Here is a 22,778-nt window from a genome sequence, read left to right as displayed (position 1 = left end):
ACAAATAGTTCATACATCTTTGTTCATTTTATCATAATAATTACTTTTTTATGCATTTCAATATGCATACAAATCTCAAATTGATTGATTTTGATCAATTTTGTAATTATTTTTGAAAAGAAAATATAGAATTCTTTGAATATGTATAATATGAAATATGAACAAATCTTTGTGTATAATATTTTTCACAAAATAATAAGACCTCACATTCTCTTATTATTTCCTTGTCGAGAATTAATTATACATCAGGTAGTTTGATTAGCATATTATTACTTTTACACAATTATAAAATCTTAATTGTGTAAAAGTTATAATATAATACTAGATATTTTCAGCTGGTTGTATACCTGGTTGAAAGAGCTCATTTACGGACAAACATCGTTTACAGAATATATAATACAAAATAGCATTATTTTGAGACATTATATACCTGGAAAGTCCTAAAACTGAGCTGTGAGACGAGAAAAACACCACCTCTTTCGAACCAATTCTTTGTATTAGTAAAAAATCTCAAGCAAATATCTGCACATGTTAACAGATTTAGTACCAGTTTAGGGAAGTCGGATATGACAAATCCTGTGAGACAACTCCACTCGGATTCACTCCGAGAGAGGAGTTGTTCACTCCGGTGTGAGTTACTCATCTCTTATATATATATATATATATATATATATATATATATATATTTATATCCCAATCTATTTTATGAACTGAATTTATCATTGGCCAATTTTTAGTTAGATTTGTCTCTGACTATGAGTCACTAAATAATTAAAAACGACTACAACTAAATTTAATATAACAAATATAGCTCTAAACACGTTTTACATAACTCTTAGTTATCATTAAAATTTTGCATCATTGTAAAATCATCATTTGCAAACATCAAAATTTTTCTAAATTTCAATGTTCGTTTTGTTAGCATAATTTTGATATTGCTATAACCATGTTGATAAAACAACTTCCAATAAACTATATTTCTAAATATAATAAAACTATCGATACATATAACCTATATAATGGGAAGAGTTATGATTGGTTTGCAGGTAAATTACAAGCTATATATAATATAATGTGTATCAAATATCATATAAAACTTGGTCATTAGATAATATATGCATTAGATATATAAAATTTTCATTATAAAATTTTCTAACATAATTAATTTATCTATCGTTACCTAATCTTACGATCTGGAGCAGTTATATTGCTCTTCTGCTCTTTGCTGAATCAGTTCTTCGTAAGGACTGACGCCAGATTTTCGTTGTTCGTCGCGCACTTTTTCGACTTGACCTTAGGAAAAAGAATTGTTTAGAATAAGAGAATATATTATTTATATACGAAACTAGTGGAGCACATGGCATCGAGCCTTAAGGCAAATTGCTGAAATTTTCCTTACCAAAAATTATTATTTTTTTAAAAGATTAACATTTTTGAAAAAAATTTACTGTGACAATTTTTGACAAAAATTAACTTTTTTTTAAAAAAAAAGACTTTTTGAAGAAAAGTGTATTTTGAAATATTTTGAAAATTCTGAACTTTTTTTCAAAGCAATCGTAGTGCTTTAACTGCATAGAGACGATTGCATCGAAGCGCGTAAGCGCCGCGCCGCCGTCTAACGGATAAGCATTGGTACGGAACCCATAAAAATGTAAACAAAATTTATACTCATTGTTAAAATCTCTATAAAATATCTGATAATTTAATGTGCATATGTCTAATGATCATTCATGTTTGACCGCCAGATAGCATTTTTTTTTTACTTTTTTTACTAGATCTCCGAGACCGCTAGACGTGCCTTCATGAAAATTTTATCAGTTTTTTATCTTGTTAATACAAGTAAAATGTTTTTTGAATTATTCAAATCGGACGCTCCGTTCTGTTAAAAACTGAGTTACCGTTTTTGGCACTTTTTGCCCCGTATCTTCGGAATGGCTAGACCTGCCTTTGCCAAAAACTAATCAGCACGTCTCGTTGTCAATACAAATCGAATGTTTTTTGAATTATTCAAATCGCTTCATCCGTGTTCCCGAAATCGTCGACGAAAATTTGTATCCGAACACACATACACACACATACACACACATGCACACACACACACATTCATTTTTTCTAAGGTATGCCAAAATGTTCAGAAACCTTCAAAACGTCGAGAAATGCAAAAAATTTCAATTTCGATTTTTGGACGATTACAATAACTTACTATACGGGAAGTTAACTAGTGGAGCGCATGGCATCGTGGCTTAAGGCAAATTGCTAGAACTTCCCGTACCGTAATAAAAATCTTGGTAAGAAACCAAAAAAAAAAATTACACAAAATATGTACACATCATTGAAATCTCTATAAAATACCTGATAATTTGATGCGCATATGTCCAATAAGCATTTTTGACCGCCAAATAACATTTTTTTAACTTATTTTTATTGAGAATCTATAACCGCTGGACCTGCCCTCCCAAAAATGTAAGCAGTTCTTCATCTTGTCAATATTAAAATCGAACGATCCGTTCTCTTAAAAATCGTGTTACCGTTTGTGGCATTTTTTGTCCCGTATCTTCGGAACGGCTAGACCTACCTTCGCCAAAAACTAATCAGCACGTCTCCTTATCAATACGAATCGAATGTTTTTTGAATTATTCCAATCGGTTAATTGGTGTTCTCAAAATCGTCGACGAAAATTTGTATCCACACACACACAGACACATACATCAATTTTTTCAAAGGTATACCAAAATGTTCAAAAATCTTTGAAACGTAAAGATATATAAAAATTTTCATTTTCGATTGCGATTAATTTAAATTGCCCTACAGGAGGTTAATTACTCGTATAAGTTTGAGGATAAATTCTAACGATATGTTAAACAATGAGTCTCAAATTCACATTTAACCATAGACCTCATACTACGTGAATGATATTTTTCAACAAACCATTGCACATCTAATTGCAAATAATTAACATTTGTTACATGTAACATTGTAATAAGAAATAAATATGCATTTTATCAGTATATTCATAATTTAAAATAATGACTTACTCATAACACGTAGAAAATTTTCTCCAGCAAGTTTTGAAAGTTCGTGATCCGTCCAGCCTGCTCCCAATAATTCGGCAAATAATAATGGATAAGATGATACATCCTGGAGTCCAACAGGAGTACTAAAATTAATAAAAATAAGTTTTTAAAATGCAATTTAAATTGCATATTAATTTGCATTTAATAATTGTTAAAAAAAAGTTACATACTAAATTCTAAATCATTTTTTTAAACATTTCTAGCCGATGACAGTTCAAATGTTTTCAATGTCAAACAATAAGTGTTTTCTTTTATAGTTTTTGCCATTTATTTCTACAATATTACTCTAGTTTTATCGTTCATTAAATCGAAATTTCATTTGATAAACTACAAAAAGAACTATCAAAATCGGAATAACCGTTTAGGAGAAGTATATATATATATATATATATATATATAGGGTGGTCCTTAATCAGAATAAATGCTTCCAAAATAATAAAAAATATTTCTTTGAAAGTTTTAGCTCCTAATATTAAATTCCAGATAATCCGCACTCCAACCGAAGTTTCTTGGTACTTCTTCCTAAGTAAATACTTATTATATAAAATATATCAAATATTTGTTGTAGTTCTTTTCATTTATGATAAAGATAAGCAAATACAATGTTATTCTAAAAATTTTGATTCATTTGTCGTTAATTTATAAAATTCTAAAAAACAAATTGAATTTTAGCTTTGTTATTACCATAAGAAACTTCGGTTTGAGTGCGGACTATCTTAAAGTTAATGTTAAGAGCTGTCAGAGAATTGTTTGTTATAAATTTGGAAGCATTTGACCCCTGAGAGTAAGGAAATTCGAAAATACCCATATTAAGGACCACCCTATTATATTATATTATATATATATATATATATATATATATATATATATATAAAGCGAGAGGTTTTTCTTCAGATGGTGAAATAATATGATAAAAATTGTTTCTTGGGCATCCATCCAATAATTAAAAAAACAGTTTTAATGCAAAATGTTTTAATTAAGAGAACATACGTTTCGGGTCCAGATTTGACCCATCTTCAGTGCATACAAATAAATTTTAAAAAAATATAACACAAAGAACAACACAAAAATGCAACGAAAAAATAAGTATGAAATAAAAAATTGAAAAAGCATCAAGTTATGAAAATTTTTTGAAAATTGTAAAAATTAAAATAAATAATATGTTTTACTGTAAAAAAAGCTTATTACAAAAACACATCTTGTTAGTTTGGAGACAGAGTTACGTGTCAACGTAACTGACACGTAACTCTGTCTCCAAACTAACAAGATGTGTTTTTGTAATAAGCTTTTTTACAGTAAAACATATTATTTATTTTAATTTTTACAATTTTCAAAAAATTTTCATAACTTGATGCTTTTTCAATTTTTTATTTCATACTTATTTTTTCGTTGCATTTTTGTGTTGTTCTTTGTGTTATATTTTTTTAAAATTTATTTGTATGCACTGAAGATGGGTCAAATCTGGACCCGAAACGTATGTTCTCTTAATTAAAACATTTTGCATTAAAACTGTTTTTTTAATTATTGGATGGATGCCCAAGAAACAATTTTTATCATATATATATATATATATATATAAACAAAAAACAATTTTAGCAGCAAACTATTTTACTCACAAGTTAATGCCGTCATAACCTGCTCCCAGCCCGACGTGGTCCACTCCAGCCACTTGTCGTATATGGTTGATGTGAGCTAAAATAGCGACAACTTTAATACATATGTCGTAAAAATACTCAACTTCTAACTGCACCATCAAAATGAAACATTGTGGCACGTATTAAATGATGATACAATATAGAAGCCATTGAAACTGCATGCGATATTTTAATAAGCTCTATAAAAAAGTATTAAAGAAAACTATGGGTTTAAAGACATTCAAGGTGTTGAAAGCTTACCGACGGCATCGTCGACGGTGGATTCATCCTTGCAAGTCAAAAATTTTGAATAGAAGTTGACCATGACAATTCCATTATTGGCCGCAATCTGAAAGCATTTAATTACATTTGCTCAGGATGTTCGATATTTATGAAGATCAATTTTATGAGGTACAAAAAATGTACAATTTTTTTTTTTATTTTTTTTTTTGATATGGGAACTCTTCAGAAACTCTTAGAAACATTTTTTTCAAAATTAAACTCTCGCTAAAATTATATTTCGAAATACGTCGAGGTATGTTTAACATTGTGAGTAAACCTATGAAGTCATTTTTCTAACCGATTTTTCGTATAATTTTGTTGTCTGTATATCATTTGAAATCTTCTGCTTGTGCAGAAGAATATTTTTGATAAATATCAAGTACACCCAACTGAGGCCAATTCCAACTCGACTCAGGGAAGAATAGTGTGTTAGATTTTTCATTGCCATTTCACACCGCAGTGCCCGAAATAGACTATTATTAATTAGAAACATGTTTTTAATCTATATTTTCAAGTGAAAATAGTCATCGCTACTGCACGATTCCAAGTTGTCCAAAACGAGGTTCGAACTAATGAAGCAGTCCATCTCTGGTGTAATGGTTAAGCTTAAGGACTTTATTTAGGAATAAAATAGGATACAATTTTATGTTCACGATTTCGGGCGCACAAATCAACTAATTTGAATGATTAAAAAAAAATTGATTTCCATTGATGGAATTTACTTCTATTGACATAATGAAGAATAAGTTAAATTTTTGGGAAGGCAGGTCCAGCGGTTTTGGCGATACAAAGAAAAAACAAAAAAATAAAGATATTTTTTTTTTTTTTTTTTTTTTTTTTTAATTTTTATTTTCAATAGCAATCAGAATACATAACTATTCTATGAGCTATTTGGCTTATGTCATTCACTCACACACATACACACACACTTGTAAACACACATATAAATTTATCGGATCAATATTACAATCATATTCAGAGAATCACTTCAATAAATGATTCAATTATTCTGTTTATATAAGGTTGTGGTAGTTCTATGGTTCCTCCATATTATCTTCGGGCAGCTTCTTCTTCAGTCTTCTTGAAGTTGATGTCTCAAGAAGCTGAGTGACTATATTGTTTGAATGATGTTGTAGTTTTTGAAAGTGTTTTATACTGTTGATTTGTATTATTTTGTTTATAAAATCAATATGAAGATCGTCGTGTAAAGTTTTGTTACTAATAAACCACGGAGCATCAGTAATCTGCCTCAATATTTTCGATTGGGCACGTTGCATTAACGCTATATTGGATTTGCTTGCACAGCTCCACAATTCAATGCCATAAGTCCATATGGGTTTTATTATTGCCTTGTAAATTAGAAGTTTATTGTCAATCGACAAAATTGACTTGCGTCCTAGTAGCCAGTATAGTTCAGCGGTTCTAATTTTTATAGTCTTTAATTTGGCGCGAATATGGTCCTTCCACGTGAGCCTGCGATCTAAATGCATACCTAAGTATTTGACGCATTCGGTGCTTGGAATTGCTTGGCCATAAAAATGTACTCCTGGGCATGTTGTCTTGTTCAGTGTAAATGTTATATGACTAGACTTGCTCTCATTTATTTTTATTCTCCATTTTTTTGTCCACTCCTCTATAACATTTAGATGCCTTTGTAAAATTAGCGTAGCCTTAGATGCATCAGCATGTGTCGAAAGAATTGCTATGTCGTCAGCAAATGTAGCTGTTGTGGTTGATTGTAAAGTTGGAAAATCACTAGTGAAGAGGATATATAAAAATGGCGCTAAAACACTGCCTTGTGGAACTCCTGCCTCAATCTGATGAGATATTGAGGTTTCAGTGTTGACCCGTACTTTGAATTTCCTATTGGCGAGATAAGATTCTAGAATATTATAATAACCACATGGAAGTAGCGATCTAATCTTCAGTAAAAGTCCCTTGTGCCACACCTTATCGAAAGCCTGGCTCACATCTAGAAAGACTGCAGAACAGAATTGTTTGGCCTCGAAAGTATTGCTGATGACTCTTACGATTCTGTGGCACTGTTGAATTGTGGAGTGTTGACTCCGAAAGCCAAACTGATGTTCTGGAAATATATTCGCGCTAGTTAAGATATGTTGAAGCAGGAGTTTTTCGAGCACTTTTGAAACAATTGGTAGAAGGCTGATTGGTCTATATGAGGTAACCATATAAGGATCTTTTCCGCTTTTATGGATCATTTTTACTACAGATGTTTTGTAGAGAGCTGGCCAATAATTTAATCTAATTATTGAGTTGAATATATACGTTAGAAGGATGAATCCCTTCTTTGGCAGTTCTTTCAACATTTTTGCCGTAACTAAATCGTAACCTGGAGATTTATTATTTTTTAGTTTACTAATTTCTTCAATTATAATCTTTAATGAAAAGAACTTCATACTGTTCATTGAGTTGTGAGAAGGAATCATATTTGAGTTAAGGTCCGCTGCGTTAGAGTAATCTGGGTTCGGTTTGAAAACTGTACTTAAATAATGAGCAAATAAATTAGCTTTTTCTGCATCACTCCTAGCCCAAGATAGGTGATTGCTGTCATCCCATCTAACAGGCGGATTTTGAATACGTGGTTTTAATTTGTTTTTAATTGGTTTCCAGATTGAGTTATCAAATCTATTTAGGTTTGATACGTAATTGTTGAAGTTTTGGTTAGAAATTTCTTTCAATCTGGATTTTAGTTTATTGCTTAAGTTATTGTATATGTTCTTATCTGATGGAAAGTGAGTTGACTGCCACTTACGTCTTGCTTTCCTTTTCTCTGAGATTAAATTTTTAATTTCAAAAGATAGAGGTTGATCCTGTTGAACTATTGTTTCTGGAGTAGCAAGTAAAGCAGCATCATGAAGAGTTTTATTAAATTTGTCAATAGCTGAGTCAACTTCCGATGAGTTCTTAAGACTAATTTTGAGATCAGTATTGTTTTCTATTTTGCAGCGGTATAGTTCCCAGTTTGTTTTTCTCGAATGAAGTCTATAAGGTTTACAAACATTGATAATTGAAGAACAGATAGTAGCAGTATTCAAGCTACGATCTCTCTTCAGATCACTCACCTATAAAGATATTTGACAGTCAAAAATGATCTTTAGACATATGCACATCAAATAATCAGATATTTTATTCATATTTTGAAAATGAGTACTAGTATTGTCACAATTTTTCTGGGTTCGGTACTAAGATTTTTAAGTTTTAAAGTTCACTTATACGGTTCAAACTAATTGCAAAATTTTCAGATTTTTTTTAAAAATTTTCAGAAATACACAGTTTTATACTCCAAATATAAATTTTAAATTTACAATTCAATTTTTAAATGTATATATTTGATATGTGATATTCTAAATATAACCTCAGATAGATTCATTCGGCATCTCTTGTTAATGTAAACATTCTTAAGGGTTTTGTGCGATAAGATCGTCATTGTATATTATGTGAACGATAAAATATATAGCATTTTCAATTATTTATTATTATTAGAAAATAGATAACCGTTTCTACTCGCGAATTGCGAGATTTGTATGTATTTTGCCGCCGGAGCGGCGGCATCCGACTCCAAAGGGTTGCTACAACAATGGTTATTAATCATGGATAAATATTTATTGATTATTGATTTTATTCCCCTCGAAATTTTACGGGAAGAACCAGCAATTTGCCTTAAGACACGATACCATGCACCACTAGTTTTTAAGAAGCATCCATCATTTACAAATCAAATTTTTATTAATTGACTATGATCAACGAAATTTTGCCTGGCTCCTTTTGGCTAAATACAATCAATCTCCGGATGTAAAAAATAAATATCAAACTAGTGGGGAGTATGGCATTGTGCCTTAATGCAAATTGCTGGAACTTAACACGTATCATAATTAAAAACTTTGGTACAAAACCCAAAAAAAAAAAAATTACACAAAATGTGTACACATTATTAAAATCTCTATAAAATATCTGTCCAAATGTCGTACATATGTCCAAATTTTTGACTCCCAAATGACATTCTTTTAACTTATTTTTATTGAGAGTCCATAACCGCTGGACCTGCCTTCCCAAAAATTTAATCAGTTCTTCATTTTGCCAATACAAGTAAAATGTTATTAGAATGATTGAAATCGGACGCTCCGTTCTCTTAAAAACTGAGCTACCGTTTTTGGCACTTTTTGACCCGTATCTTCGGAACGACTAGATCTGCCTTCCCCAAAAACTAATCAGCACGTCTCCTTATCAATACGAATCAAATGTTTTTTGAATTATTCAAATCGGTTGATCTATGTTCCCGAAATCGTCGACGAAAATATCAAAACCTTTGAAACGTAAAGATATACAAATTTTCATTTTTGATTTTTTTGCGATTACTATAACTTACCCTACGGGTAGTTTACTAATACTTCTCACTTCTCTTGGAAGGAACAATTGCATTATCGAAGATCCTATAGCAATTCTCAATTATTCAATAAATTTGAAATGATTTCATTTTATCATGGTCCTCTGGCTCGACCCAAAACGTTTAACGAGAAAATAAGAAAATCGAGATTATAGAAAGCATATATCACTTATTCAGCGTTTACGTGCCACGATTTCGGAAGACTAGTTCTAATGGGAAATGTCGTTCTGGTTTTTGCGCCTTGGTAAAACATAGAACAGCTACTTTGGAAACTGTTACCGTTTGAATTTATTGCATATTGTTTGAGAAATCGATGGTCGAAATTTTACCCAGGAGGACATGGAAATTTAATCGACTTGACACAGATTTAAGTGATACATAACTAAATAAAGAGTTATTTGTAGGAAATTATAGACATGTGGTGTACATTAGGGTTTGTCGGTTTTCAAAAACTGGTTTTAAAAACCGGTTTTTTGGCGAAAATTATGAAATTCGAAAACCGGTTTTTAGTGAAAAAATCCGGTTTTCACTGTACAAATGGAAAATGACAAATATAGCCAAATACAAAAGATAGATGAAAGCGTTTTGATTCTTGAAATCATATCGGTTCAATAGCATTTGTAATCTTATCAATCTGCAATGGTTTTCTGTTATGATTTGACTAATGTATATATTAATTGAGATTTTTATACCAGCGTATTTATTAATTGAAATCAGTTTGACTTCTTGAAGAAGTAACTTCCTCTACTCAAACTTGAGAGTTTTAAACCCTAGAAGCTATAAATTAAAGAACAAAAAACTTAGAATTATTATATCAGGCTTTAAAAACAATTAAGCATAATTTGGTCGAAAGTATGGGTATATTTTCTATTCCAGGAATTTTTTAAAGTAAACAAAGGACACAGTTAAGTAGCAATTCGATAGACGTTCTCAATTTTTTTAAATTAGATTTTATTAGACAAAAAGCAATTAGAATGTTTAAAATTAATGAATTAAAATTGCTCGGAGCAGAAATAAAAGTTTAGCTTAATTGTTTTTAAAACGAAAAAGTTATTTAATCAAGATAAAGTATTATTTTTTAGTTCTACTAATTAAAATAATTTTGTTTACTATCTATAAAATTGAACAATAAATAAATTCAGTCAAATACTATTCCAAATTACACTAAATTTGCGGATAAATTCGAATATTCAAGCAAAAATTTATTTTTTATATAAAATTCGAAAATCGGTTAAAACCGGTTTTTTAGTTAAATTAAAATAGTTTAGTAAAATTATAAAAGTTACATAAACTTCCCGATATGTTTAAATAATCGACTTAATCAATAAAAAATAAATTAATTTATGAGTGATTATAAGTATTCCGAGTGGATTTATTACACATATTTGAAAACGAACGAACACGTTAACTCGGAGTATTTAGTATTTATCGGAGTTATACCAAGTAAATCGTCTAATTTTAATTTTACAAACATTAAAAAAAACTATTCATTTTCTCAAAATTTGATGAATTTTGAAAATTAAACTACTTGTCGTAAGGCCGTTGTATATCAGTAAGTTCTATAAGACCATGATATATATCGCCAAAAATAGTTCCATACAGATCGGTTTAATATTTTTTTCAACAGTTAATTACGAGAGAACGGCTCGGTAAAATTTTACAGAAACTAATCAGTACCATTTCCAACTAGTATCTTTCGAACTGTTTTTGATTTTTTAAAATAGATTCTGTAGTTTAAGCCTAAATGTGGACGGAAAGTTTAACACTTTTTTTTAAAATACAAAGAAACGGCTTGACAGATCATCGCACAAAACTGACAAACGATCGTCCTTATTGAGTAGACATCAAATGGCTTTTAGATTTCTGAAATAGGTTCAGGCGTTTTTGAGCAAACGTCGATGACAGGTCTAATTTTGACAAATGCCAAAAAACGATACTAATACTTGCAAACTTTGAATAATTTTTAAAATTAAACTGTAATATTTTAGTATGATCTATAAGACTATGGCATCTACCGTAAAAAAACATCATAAAAATAAAAAAAAAAAGAACACTTAAACGGCCCCGTGAGACACACACATACTTTTTCCAAATTTGATCTCATTCGATTCAGAATGGCTTGAAACGACGAGATAACATAAAATTAGCGAATCAGATTTTTTTTATAAAAATAAACCTCTGCTTCGGGAAATTAATAATATTTATACTGTATAAATACCTGAGTTTATCAAATTATTCAAAACGTGCATATAAACTATAACTCCACTTACTCAACCCAAATTAACATTGTTTGCTAATGATTGACAACTTTTAATTCTTTCAATATTATGTTTTAATAATCAATTTTATTCCTTTCTTTTACAATAATAATTTTTTATATAATTACTCTGCAAATTTTAAATGGCAATTATGAAATGCGAATTTCTTATAATAAATCTATTGGCAGTTTTTTGTGAGCGCGTATTTGAACAATGTTTAAAATTACTCTTCTTGTAAAAGTGATTAAATTTTGTGATTAAATTAATACTATTAAAAAAGCAGTATGAAGTAAAACAAAACTATTATAAACATCGGTATAGGTATAACATTAATATCATTTCCAATTCGTAACTAAATTTACAGTATATGATTAGTATTTACTCAGTGTATTGTATATGATTTTAAAGACTACTATTAGAGTGATATTGAAAAGCGTGTTTTAATTGATGATTGGTGTATTTTGTAAAATTTTGTTGTTCCAAAGTTATATAATTATGCAAAATGCATGGCAAAATGTTGTTTTTGTATACATAGTATCAAACTAAATGCGATTAATACTTTATAGAATAAACAAATTCTCCAAAACTTCAATTGAGATTTGTTGGTTATAGATTATAGGTATAATAAACGCTTGGATATATGCTTGTTTTCTCATACACAAATCACAAACTTTAAAGATACGAAAAAGCGGAAATTAATTTATTACTTACATTTTTTAACGAATTTAAAAATATTTAAAAAAAATAAAATTACCATTAATTAGAGAATTAGTCGATTGAATTTGTTTTTGATTGCATAGGCACTACGTATTTCATGAAATTAATGGACTATTACTAAATTTGATTACGTTTCCTACCCCTGAATATAAAATAGTGTTATCAATCTAAATGCGTAGAAAAACTCTAAAAATATAGTTACTTTTTTCAGCATTGAATCCTGTACGTTCCTTGAGGAATTGCAAAGTGCGTGAGCGGAAGAATGTGAGAAAATTACAGGGGCCTTAGAGACCCCTATGGCGTCCCTTGCCGTTCTGGAGGACACGTGCGAGAGGTCAACTATCATGCCCAGGCGATTCATTTCACGAACCACGGTCTGAAATAAACAAAAAAAAGTTAAAATATTCGATGAAAGAGATATACGTTAAAATTAAAGACCAGAAAGGTTATTCGATTTAAATTTTGAAGAACCAAATGAAAAAGGTATTTTGGTATAGAAGAGAAAAAAAATAGATTTTGTTTTTTCGCTATATAATATAACTGTTCAAAAATATGTGTACCAGAGATTTTTTTGAAATTCAAATTATTTTCATTTGATATAGCGATAATTCTGCTCTCTTTTTCTGGAACTAGGCTGAGACTTTCTAGTTCTCATTTAACTTTAATAAAAAAAAAGAACTTGTACGTAGCATTTTACTTTAAGGCAAGTTGCATGAACTTACTTGTTTGTATAGAATAATCTACTTAATGAATAAGAATTGAGATTCAGGTGTAGAAAATTTAAATAAAATATTTAACTAAATATGTCGAAAATAGCATTTTCAATAGCTCTTCCTGAAAAATAATTCGATTTTACTTGATATTTTTCAAACATATACTTACAATAAATGTAATTGTATCTATACATAAAATCAATTTGTTTAGCATTTTATTTTATCTATGTAGTGTTCTAAAAATGTATTTATTTAAGTGTATACGTCAACTGTAACCAGTAGGTACCTACAAAACACCAATGAACATACATAAGCTTCAACACAGATTTTGATTAGAATCTGTTCAAGTTAACGACATAATTATAAATATTGATGAATTATTATAATTCAACAGCCTTTTGTAGGTCTATAATATTTTAGTATGTTATTTTAGACTACAAAATCTATCATAAAAAGTTTCATCAAAATCATAATTTTTTTAAAACATTTAATTACGAAAAAACGACCTTGCCGATCTTCTCCAAGAACTGATCAACCTTCTCCAAATCCTAATCAATTTTTTTCACACAGTTTTTGATTTTTTTTAATTGCTTAATAATTGTGGGCTAAAACGTAGACCAAATATTGTACACACTTTTCTGATAATCATAAAGAAACGGATTGGCCAATCGTTTCGCAAATTGACAAACGCTAAGCCTTGTTTAGCTACATCAAATGGCTTTTAAATTTTTGAAATCGGTCCAGCAGTTTTTGAGAAAACATCAGACAAAGTTCAACAATCGGCTCACATACACCTAAATGCAATAAATTTCGTCCAAATGAGGTCACATTCGATTCAGAATGACTTGAAATGTCGGGAAAACAAAATTAACAAATCGGATTTTTTTGCGAAAACAACCTAGTTTAGTTTACTATTATAGATAAACAAGTATAAACATCAATATCATAGATAAACAAGGATGAACCGATTTTTACCTTCCCAAAGAAGTTTGTTCTAACCAGAAAATCCGACTTGTTAATTTTATGTTTTCTCGACGTTTCAAGTCCGAATGAGACCAAATTTCAAAAATGTACGTGTGTGTGTATGTGACCCGATTTTTGACCTTTCTTCGAATGTTTCTGCTAATTTTATGTTTTCTCGGCGTATCTTTGACATTGCATCAACATTTTGTCAAAAACGTCAAGAAGAATTTCTAAAATTTAAAAACTATTCGATGTATTTCGAGCAGACAAAAGTAGATTTTTTTAAACACATTTTACCCAAAATACCTGAACTTGTCGTGTAAAATCTAAATTCGTTCAGAAGAGCAATGTGTGAGAAACAAAGAATGACATATAGAAATGAATATTGTAGAGAGTGTAATTAGAGACAATAAACGAGTAATTAGAGATGAGGTGTATTAATAGAGACGAACTAGGTTAACAAATATTTTTAATAAGGGTACAAACCGAAACTTTTTTTTGATATATAATATGTCATGTTTTTTGAAATAAAACATGGGTGATATGAGATGATTGATTTTATTTTCAGTTTATATAATATATATCAAAACTCAATAATTAGAATTTTGGCTATGCCAATCATGTTATTTTACCATTCCTAATCGAAAGCAAGTGCTGCCCTTTACTAAACTACTAAACTATAATATTTCTTTAAACAAAACACTTTTTTACCAATAATTAGCAGAATATATTAAATATTGAAAATTTAAGTAGGAAAATTATACGGGTTATCTTAGATAATTAATTTTTCTAACCGAAATGACTAGTGCATGGTTTTAAGGATTAAAATTCTTCACCACGTTTGTATGACAGTTTTCTCTACGTATGTTTCTTTGATAAATTTAATTTTGAATTGTACCACACGCAATTAAGCCACGTTTTAGTTTCTAAGCTTTTCATTCCCGGAATCGAGTAACAGGCGACACGTCGTATAAGAAGATTGTTCATAGATACAGACAGTTCACCGTCAATAGTTCGAATAGTTCCTGATCCGGCATTAATCCTTGCAAGCCCGAGTTGTTAGGTTAAACAGACGTTAAATCCTTTAGTCTTAGTTGATGCACGTCCCACGAAATACAAAGCTATATCGGATTAAAGATTTATGTAAAAATACAAACAAACAACGTACGAACGAAGGTGGAGAACAATTATAATTATTAAGTATTAATAATACATAAAAAAACATACAATTTTTTTTATTAAATAATTTTGGTATTGGAGTTATTTTTTCTTGAAATGAAAATTTTCTACGTTTCAAGCAGTTGCGCTAATATTCTTCTTACCAGAACGCTAAAATTGAATGCGGCTTCAAAATCCGCTTCAAAAAACGGTTTCCATATTTGTTCCAGTTCAGTTTGATAAGGATGCGATATGTAAAAACTACAAAGATAGGAATTTCCCAGCAATGCATTTTTAAGATGAATATCTGTACGTTTGTCGCCATTTTTTAGCATCACTGTAATAAATTAATAATGTTCAAAAACAACTACCAATACTGGAAACCAACATATGTGGAAATTTTAGTTCACTACAAATGTATAATAAAAATTATTAACATTAGCCGTAGGCCCATAAGAGTATGACAATAAACTATGCCAGGGGTAAGTAACGTACGGTCCTTGAGCCTTGCATTTCACCAAAATTAAAAAAAAAAAAACAGCAAATTTTTTAATATTTGCGCGTTCCGGCTCGACAACACCACTGGTTTCAACAGTTCCTGAACATTTTGGCATATCTTAGAAAAAATAGATATCTGCGTGTATGCGCGCGTGTGTTTTGTGTGGATACATATACATATATCTTTGTCCACGATTTCGGGCGCACGGATCAACTGATTTGAATGGTTCAAAAGAAAACATGCGCTTCCTATTTGCATGCCTTTCTATTTTTTCTCTATAGATGCCTTTTGCAAATTAAAATTTTATTGTTTACCTATCTACTACCTATACCTTTCACCGCTTGAAAAGTTAATGCATATACATGTATACTATATACATACACGCATGTATATATATATATATATATATATATATATATATAAAGGGTAAAATAAATATAATAAAATAAAAAATGAAAAACTTCCACAGAAAGAAATTTATAAAAAAAACTATAACTTAAAAATCTCACACATTGAATAATTGTTCTTTCTAGTTTTTTTTTCTATGGATGCCTTTTGCAGAATAAAATCTTATATATGTAATTTATATTAAGGTGGTCTTTAATATGGATATTTTGGAATATCTTTGCTCCCAAGGACTCAAATGCTTCCAAATTGATGAGAAAAAATTCTCTAAAAATTTTAGTTCCTAAATAAAGATGGTCCGCACTCCAACCAAAGTTTCTTGGTTCTTCTTTCTAAGCAAATACTTATTTTATAAAATAAGTCAAAATTTTGTTGTAATTTTTTATTTATGATCAGAAGAAGCTAATACAATATTATTCTCTAAAATTTTGATTCACTTGTCATTAACTTATGAAATTTTTAAAAAAAATTCAATTTTACACATGACATTTCTATAAATAACTTTGGTTGGAGTGCGGATTATCTTAGAGTCAATATTAACAAAAACCTTAAGATAATTTATTTTATTAGTCCAGTCATTATAGTAAGTTTACCTCGGAATTCGAGATACCCAGCTGTAAGTCAGTAAATATAAATACTATACTATTTGCATGGTGAACAACTGCAAATAATCCTCAATGTTAAAGATAAAGGCTCAAAAATTTGTTAATCGTAGAAAAATATGCTCAATATTACAATTTTTGACTATTAAACTTTTTTTTACAAAACTAATGCAAAAGATCTTTATTACTCTTCTATTATAATAGCATAATTGATATTAAATATCGAACTTTTCCAACTGACTGGCTAGAATTATTACATTGACCGACATCCAAACCAAACTCAAAGAGATGGGATATTCATCAAAGTGTACGCTTTCATCGTATTTTACCCTTGATAATATTCCAAATGATATCCATCAGAAAGTCCACGTGCCAATATCTCGGAAGGCAGTGGAATCATTTACGATATAAGTTTTTCTTGAGTTTTTGCGAAGTTGAGTTAAGCGCAAGCTGTTTCACCTCTCTGGGTAATAGACAGATGGTATGTAAAGGATTTATTCATAATGAAATTTATGAAAAAAAATAGTTTTTTTTTCTATCTTCAAAATATAGTTAAATTTGTAAACAGATATTCTGAAATACTTTCCCAAAGTTTTTTTTTAAATACAAGGCTGTTTAGACTAGTCACTTTGCAGAACAAATTATAATAATAAATTACAATAATAAATAAATATTTTGAATGCAACGGATGATAATCTGTTGCTTAAGAAGATAGTTTTCAACAGTTGAGGCATATCATGTATTATATATTGAATTTCGGACGGTTGTGACAGACGTAGGAATAGGTTAAAAACAACAGCTATTAACACCAAATGGTTTACAATTACTTCTGTTATCAGAAATATATAAAATAACAACGATCATTTGAAACAAAGCTTATGAAATTACAATACTTAAGAAAACATTTTTTGGACAAAGTTAGCAAGAAATCTTTGTATTTGTGTATTTTTGTTTTTTTTCTGTATTGAACTTTCCTTTGCCTTTCTCATTCGAATTTTGTCTTAGTTAAGTTAGATTTTTGTTTCACCCTAATTTTCACCCAAAAAGGTCATGAAACGCATGTCACAACCGTACCCACAAAATTTGTCACAACCGTACCCAACGCACACTTTGGAAAACAAATCATCGTTATGACTGAGCTAAATTATCTATGCAAAAGCGAGCTGGTAATTAACTACTAATGTTCAACTTACAGCAAAATAACAAAGTGATCTATCTGTATACAAGTAAAAGACCTACTTTTGACTTTTTTAAAGCATAACCATGTTCTGACTCGATGCAATGATGGAATTTTTTTCGAACAAACATACCTCATCTTTCTCTCTTTGGACCCTATCTCAAGATCAGTATAGTGCAGCACAATTGTACCAAATATATGGAGATTCAGACATTTTTTTTAAGTTTATTTAAATAACATTGATATTTTGTTCTGGTGACTCTTATTTTGCTTAGCAGAAACTAGATAAAATTTACTAAAATTTTGTATAAGCAGTTTCATATTCCACAATACAAACTATTTTGTAAAAAAATGAAACTCTTGTGAGTTACTCTGGAACATATGAACAATATATGAATTTAAGACACTTTCTTTAATTTTTTAAAATTACATTGAAATTTTGTTCGGGCACCTCCCAGAATAATAATACTAGGTAATAATAATAAGTAAGAACGAATAATACAAATGATGTAGTGTAAGTACTTAATTGAATATTTCTAGTGAAAAACAATTTTTAAAGGAAACTATACAACCAGCTATATTTTGTGTTTTACAGCACAGCAATATTAAAAAAAGTGAACATATCTCGTTTTTTCGCTCAATGTAGCTAAATACTATTTACCATAAATGTTTACTTTACAATCATAGATTGCTTAATCTTCTCAGTTCTCTTCAATTTTTTTCTCAAATTACATAAAATTTAAAACTGTCCTTTACATGCCGTCATATTAAATTGTCTGTATTAGTAGCTAAATGCACGTAAATGTACTATTATATAGTTTGCTATGTAAAATAAAACAGAGAAAAAAATGTTCAGGTTACACGTGACTGTTATAGAATTATAGGAACTCAATTCCGAAAGGTTAGTTAAATTAAGCTTTCTATTATATTTGAAAATATTTAACTTAAAACCAACCACCGTTGCCTACATTATTACAACATGTTTCCAAAGCCTAGACCAACTACGCCCACAACTATTTTCCTTTCTAGTTGTTCAAGATAAAGGCGACTATCATAGAACTATAGGAACCTACTTCCGAGAGGTAAGTTATAATAAACTTTCTATGAAATTTAAAAATATTTTACTTAAGACCTACCATCGTTGCCTACATTACGACAAGCTTCTAAAGCCAAGACCTACTAAGCCCACAACAAGGTTCTTTTTCTATTTCTTCAGGATAAACGCGTCTATCATAGAACTATAAGAACCCACTTCTGAAAGTTTAGTTAGAAAAAACTTTCTATAAAATTTAAGAATATTTAAGTTGAAACTGACCATCGGTGTTTACACTATGTCATGTTTCCAAAGCCTAGACCTACTACTCGCCCACAACTATGTTTCACTGTGTATCCAACCCGACTTGGTTATATGTCATTAACGATAGACGAACCCTGAAAGATATATATGGTATTCAACAGATAAGTTCGAAATAGATGCTTTGAGCTTCAAGATATTAAACTGTAGTTAAAAAGGCATCAATCAGATTCCATTTTTCGTAGGCGTATGCGTTATTTAGAGCAATTAACAGATACAGATATGGTAAGATGCCTTTCTGCAATATTTAGTGGATCTAAACTAAAGCAAAATTTTTGGCAATTACCGAATTTTTATTTAGTCGACTATGATTAACAATTATTAAAGTTATGTTTTTCATTAAAATAGGTATTTCTACGTTTTTCAACAATGTACTAGATTAGGGCTTCTTCTCGCCTAGTCGTATCACATATGGTATTAGTCGTACCTATTACTAAACTTTAAACTTTTTTTAGTTATTATATCCACGTTAAATACAATTATTAAAATAACATCAGAAATATAATAATATGAAAAGGTACACATAAAATTGTTAACTCTGGGTACTAAGAAGGGAGAACTGTTCATGAAGATACAACTGTCACTGGTTATACTCAATTAGTGGTTTTTTATTTTGAGCAAGAACTTCATAATATTGTATCTATTCATTATTTCTTCGTAATTATAGAAATAAATCTTTATTAGGCTATTACACCGGTACTAAAAACCAATTTTAAACAGATAGGACTTAAGATGGAAAGTTTTCGAAGGTTAAAATGAAAATTACTAACAAATTCTACCATATTTGGTATTATATGGCAATTGGTGAAGATAACTATGACTAACAACTAATTATGTTAACTATAAATGATAAAAATTCTATCACCATAAGATATGTGAATAAAACCACTTTTTAGTTTACGATATATACTGATTTTCACTCTACTATCTTCTTCTCTCGTTACTTTTGCTAGTCTCTCAGTTATAAGATATAGGTATAGATATTAGGCATATTTATATTCATACATTTAGAACCCCAACCCCGAAGGGTCTCGGGTTAAATAGAAAAAAGTCTGGTCAAATCTTGACCACATATAAATATGCCTAAATTGTTGATAAGTAATATGAATAAAAATTAGTAAAGAATAAAATCAGAATTACATTTTTACCATAAAAGACAACTGAGTTAAAAATATTGATAAAAACTTTATATGAAAAAGAAGAATTACATTATTGCCATAAAATTCGCACTACTGCGTCAGAAATATTAATAGATATTTTATTACAAAAAGTTAATTTTTAATTATTTCTATTTCGTCTGTTAGAAAACGGCCAATAAAAATGTAAATTAATAGTTAATTTAATAGTTATGCCAACTCTGCTGATGAATATTTCTGACAAAACACAGGATCAAGGTTATATACAGTGTTATCTTTGTAAGATATTTGCACTTGTAATTTATATTTTGTATTGGTTGAATAATGTCGCTAATATTTCGTAAAATCTCTTTAAATTTGAAATATTGGATCTGTTTGACCCCGGCCGTAGCTTTCTCGCAGCCTATGTGGCAATAATGGATAGAAAGCAAAATTAAAAAAAGAGCAGCAAAAATCACATTTCTATAATTAGGAATTAACTAAAAATTTTATTTTGTTATGTGTTATAATGTAGTTCATTTGATTTAGACAGTCTAATTACTTAAAGTCAAATTGAATGTGGAACATCATTCAAATTCAATATTCGCTCAGCTTCAAGACACTAATTTCAAGAAAAATGAAATTATTTTTCAACTGCCCAAAGATAACATTGAAAACTTTTAGAAGACCAAATCGTTGTCGTTGTTCTCCAACTAGCGATATAGTTTTTATCCCAATAATTTATATGTGTGTTTGAAAGTATTTGTGTATGTGTGTGAATGAATGATATGAGCCAAATAGCTCATAGGATTGTACTGTACGAGTATTCCGATTGCTACTTAAAAAAAAATTGAACGTTTATGCCCCCTTCCTACCTTATCTAATAAAATTATCACTTTAAATTAAAGTATTTGAAAACACAATAGCCGTAATTTTTATAGAGTTTTTATTAAGCTTTTGCGTCAAATGTATGCCGCTCGATGAAAATCTGCGGCAATCGCGCAATAGTGAAAACTCTGACGCTCCGATGCGTACAAACATCCATCAAAACGCTTTTGGCACGACTACGGGTTGCTGGAATCCGCAAATTAAATATAAATAAATAAGCATCAAACTACAGAGTGCCGCCAGGGTCAAATTTTTTTTGGGCGGAAAAATGAAAGTGATGAAATGTTTATTAAATATGCTTTACGGTTGCTGAGTGCTAGGTTTTTCTGCTAAGCCTACAACGGTGCGAGGTAATTGAAACAAATAAAAAATTCTATGTTAACAGGATTATTAGGTATATATGAGAAATGCTGAGTTACTGTTTTTATATACTAGTTAAACAAACTAATTATATGAGAATAATATTATATAATTTATGATATATGTTTATCAGGGTGGTCCTTGATATGAATGTTTTCGAATTTCCTTGCTCCCAAAAACTCAAATGCTTCTAAACTGAAAAAAACAATTCTACCTCTTTTAGCTCTTAATATTAACATGAAGATCGTCTGCATTCCAACCAAAGTTTCTATGGAAATAACATGGGTAAAATTCTTTACAATGTTACAATGTTTCATAACTTCTGAATCAAAATTTTGAGAATAACATTGTGTTTGCTTATTTTGATCATGAATTAAAAAAATCATCAAATAAGTATCCACTTAGAAAGAACAACCAAGAAACTTTGGTTGGAGTGCGGACTATCTTAAAGTCAATATTAAAAGCTAAAACTTTCAGAGAATTGTATTTTATCAATTTGGAAGCATTTGAGAGACTCCAGAGAGCAAGGAAATTTGAACACATCCATATTAAGAATCACCCTAATGTTTATATTTAATACCAACTCTATGATTTAGATTTTGAGTAAGAGAAAAACTAATAAGGGTAACTGAAATTATACTGCAAAAATTTACTGGTATGTTTAATTATCGACATACATAGTAATCGGTAAGAATTGAGATGTAGACGATAGTATTTTATTTATAGATATTGTGTCACGAGTCAAATTTTTAATTTTTACTATTTTAAAAGATATTTATAATTAGACGACTTAGATATTAGGCCTATGTTGTGACAAGTCTGTTATGTAGAATTTTTTAAATAAAGTGGTACTAAAAGCTTTCCAAAACTATGTTTATAGTTAGGCGACTTTTTTAAGGCCTATGAAGTTTTTGGATGTATATTAAGACCATAAACTGATTGGCCGATTCTGTCGTAAAATAGACCAATGTTATGTCAAGGCTACGTACTAAAAACTTTCCAATGCTATGTTATAATTAGACGAGTTTTCTAAGGCATTTATTATTTTCCGATGTATATTAAGATAGTAAACTGAGGCCGATTCTATCATAAAATAGACCAATATTATGGCAAGGCTATGTTATGTAGCATTTTTCATATAAAGTGGTAATTTAAATGCTATGTTTATAATTAG

At 29.6% G+C, this 22,778-nt stretch overlaps 1 protein-coding gene across 1 annotated transcript in view; it reads right to left on the bottom strand.

The window, feature by feature from the left end:
* Nucleotides 1-1,044: 1,044 nt before the first annotated feature.
* The window catches only part of LOC113366605, a 264,059-nt gene continuing 242,325 nt past the window's right edge, over nt 1,045-22,778 (bottom strand). Inside the window, exons 9-13 of the mRNA XM_026608237.1 lie at nt 12,573-12,746; nt 4,970-5,057; nt 4,691-4,766; nt 3,036-3,157; nt 1,045-1,293 (exon numbers count right to left, since the gene is read on the bottom strand). Of these exons, the coding sequence (XP_026464022.1) occupies nt 1,187-1,293; nt 3,036-3,157; nt 4,691-4,766; nt 4,970-5,057; nt 12,573-12,746 (567 nt within the window). The 3' untranslated portion in view covers nt 1,045-1,186. The remainder of the gene's footprint in view (nt 1,294-3,035; nt 3,158-4,690; nt 4,767-4,969; nt 5,058-12,572; nt 12,747-22,778) is intronic.

Source organism: Ctenocephalides felis, unplaced genomic scaffold, assembly GCF_003426905.1.
Source record: "Ctenocephalides felis isolate EL2017-DRISC unplaced genomic scaffold, ASM342690v1 CF-g0.4_SCAFFOLD_01170, whole genome shotgun sequence".
Classification (NCBI taxonomy): domain Eukaryota; kingdom Metazoa; phylum Arthropoda; class Insecta; order Siphonaptera; family Pulicidae; genus Ctenocephalides; species Ctenocephalides felis.
This window is presented reverse-complemented; position numbering and strand designations above follow the sequence as displayed.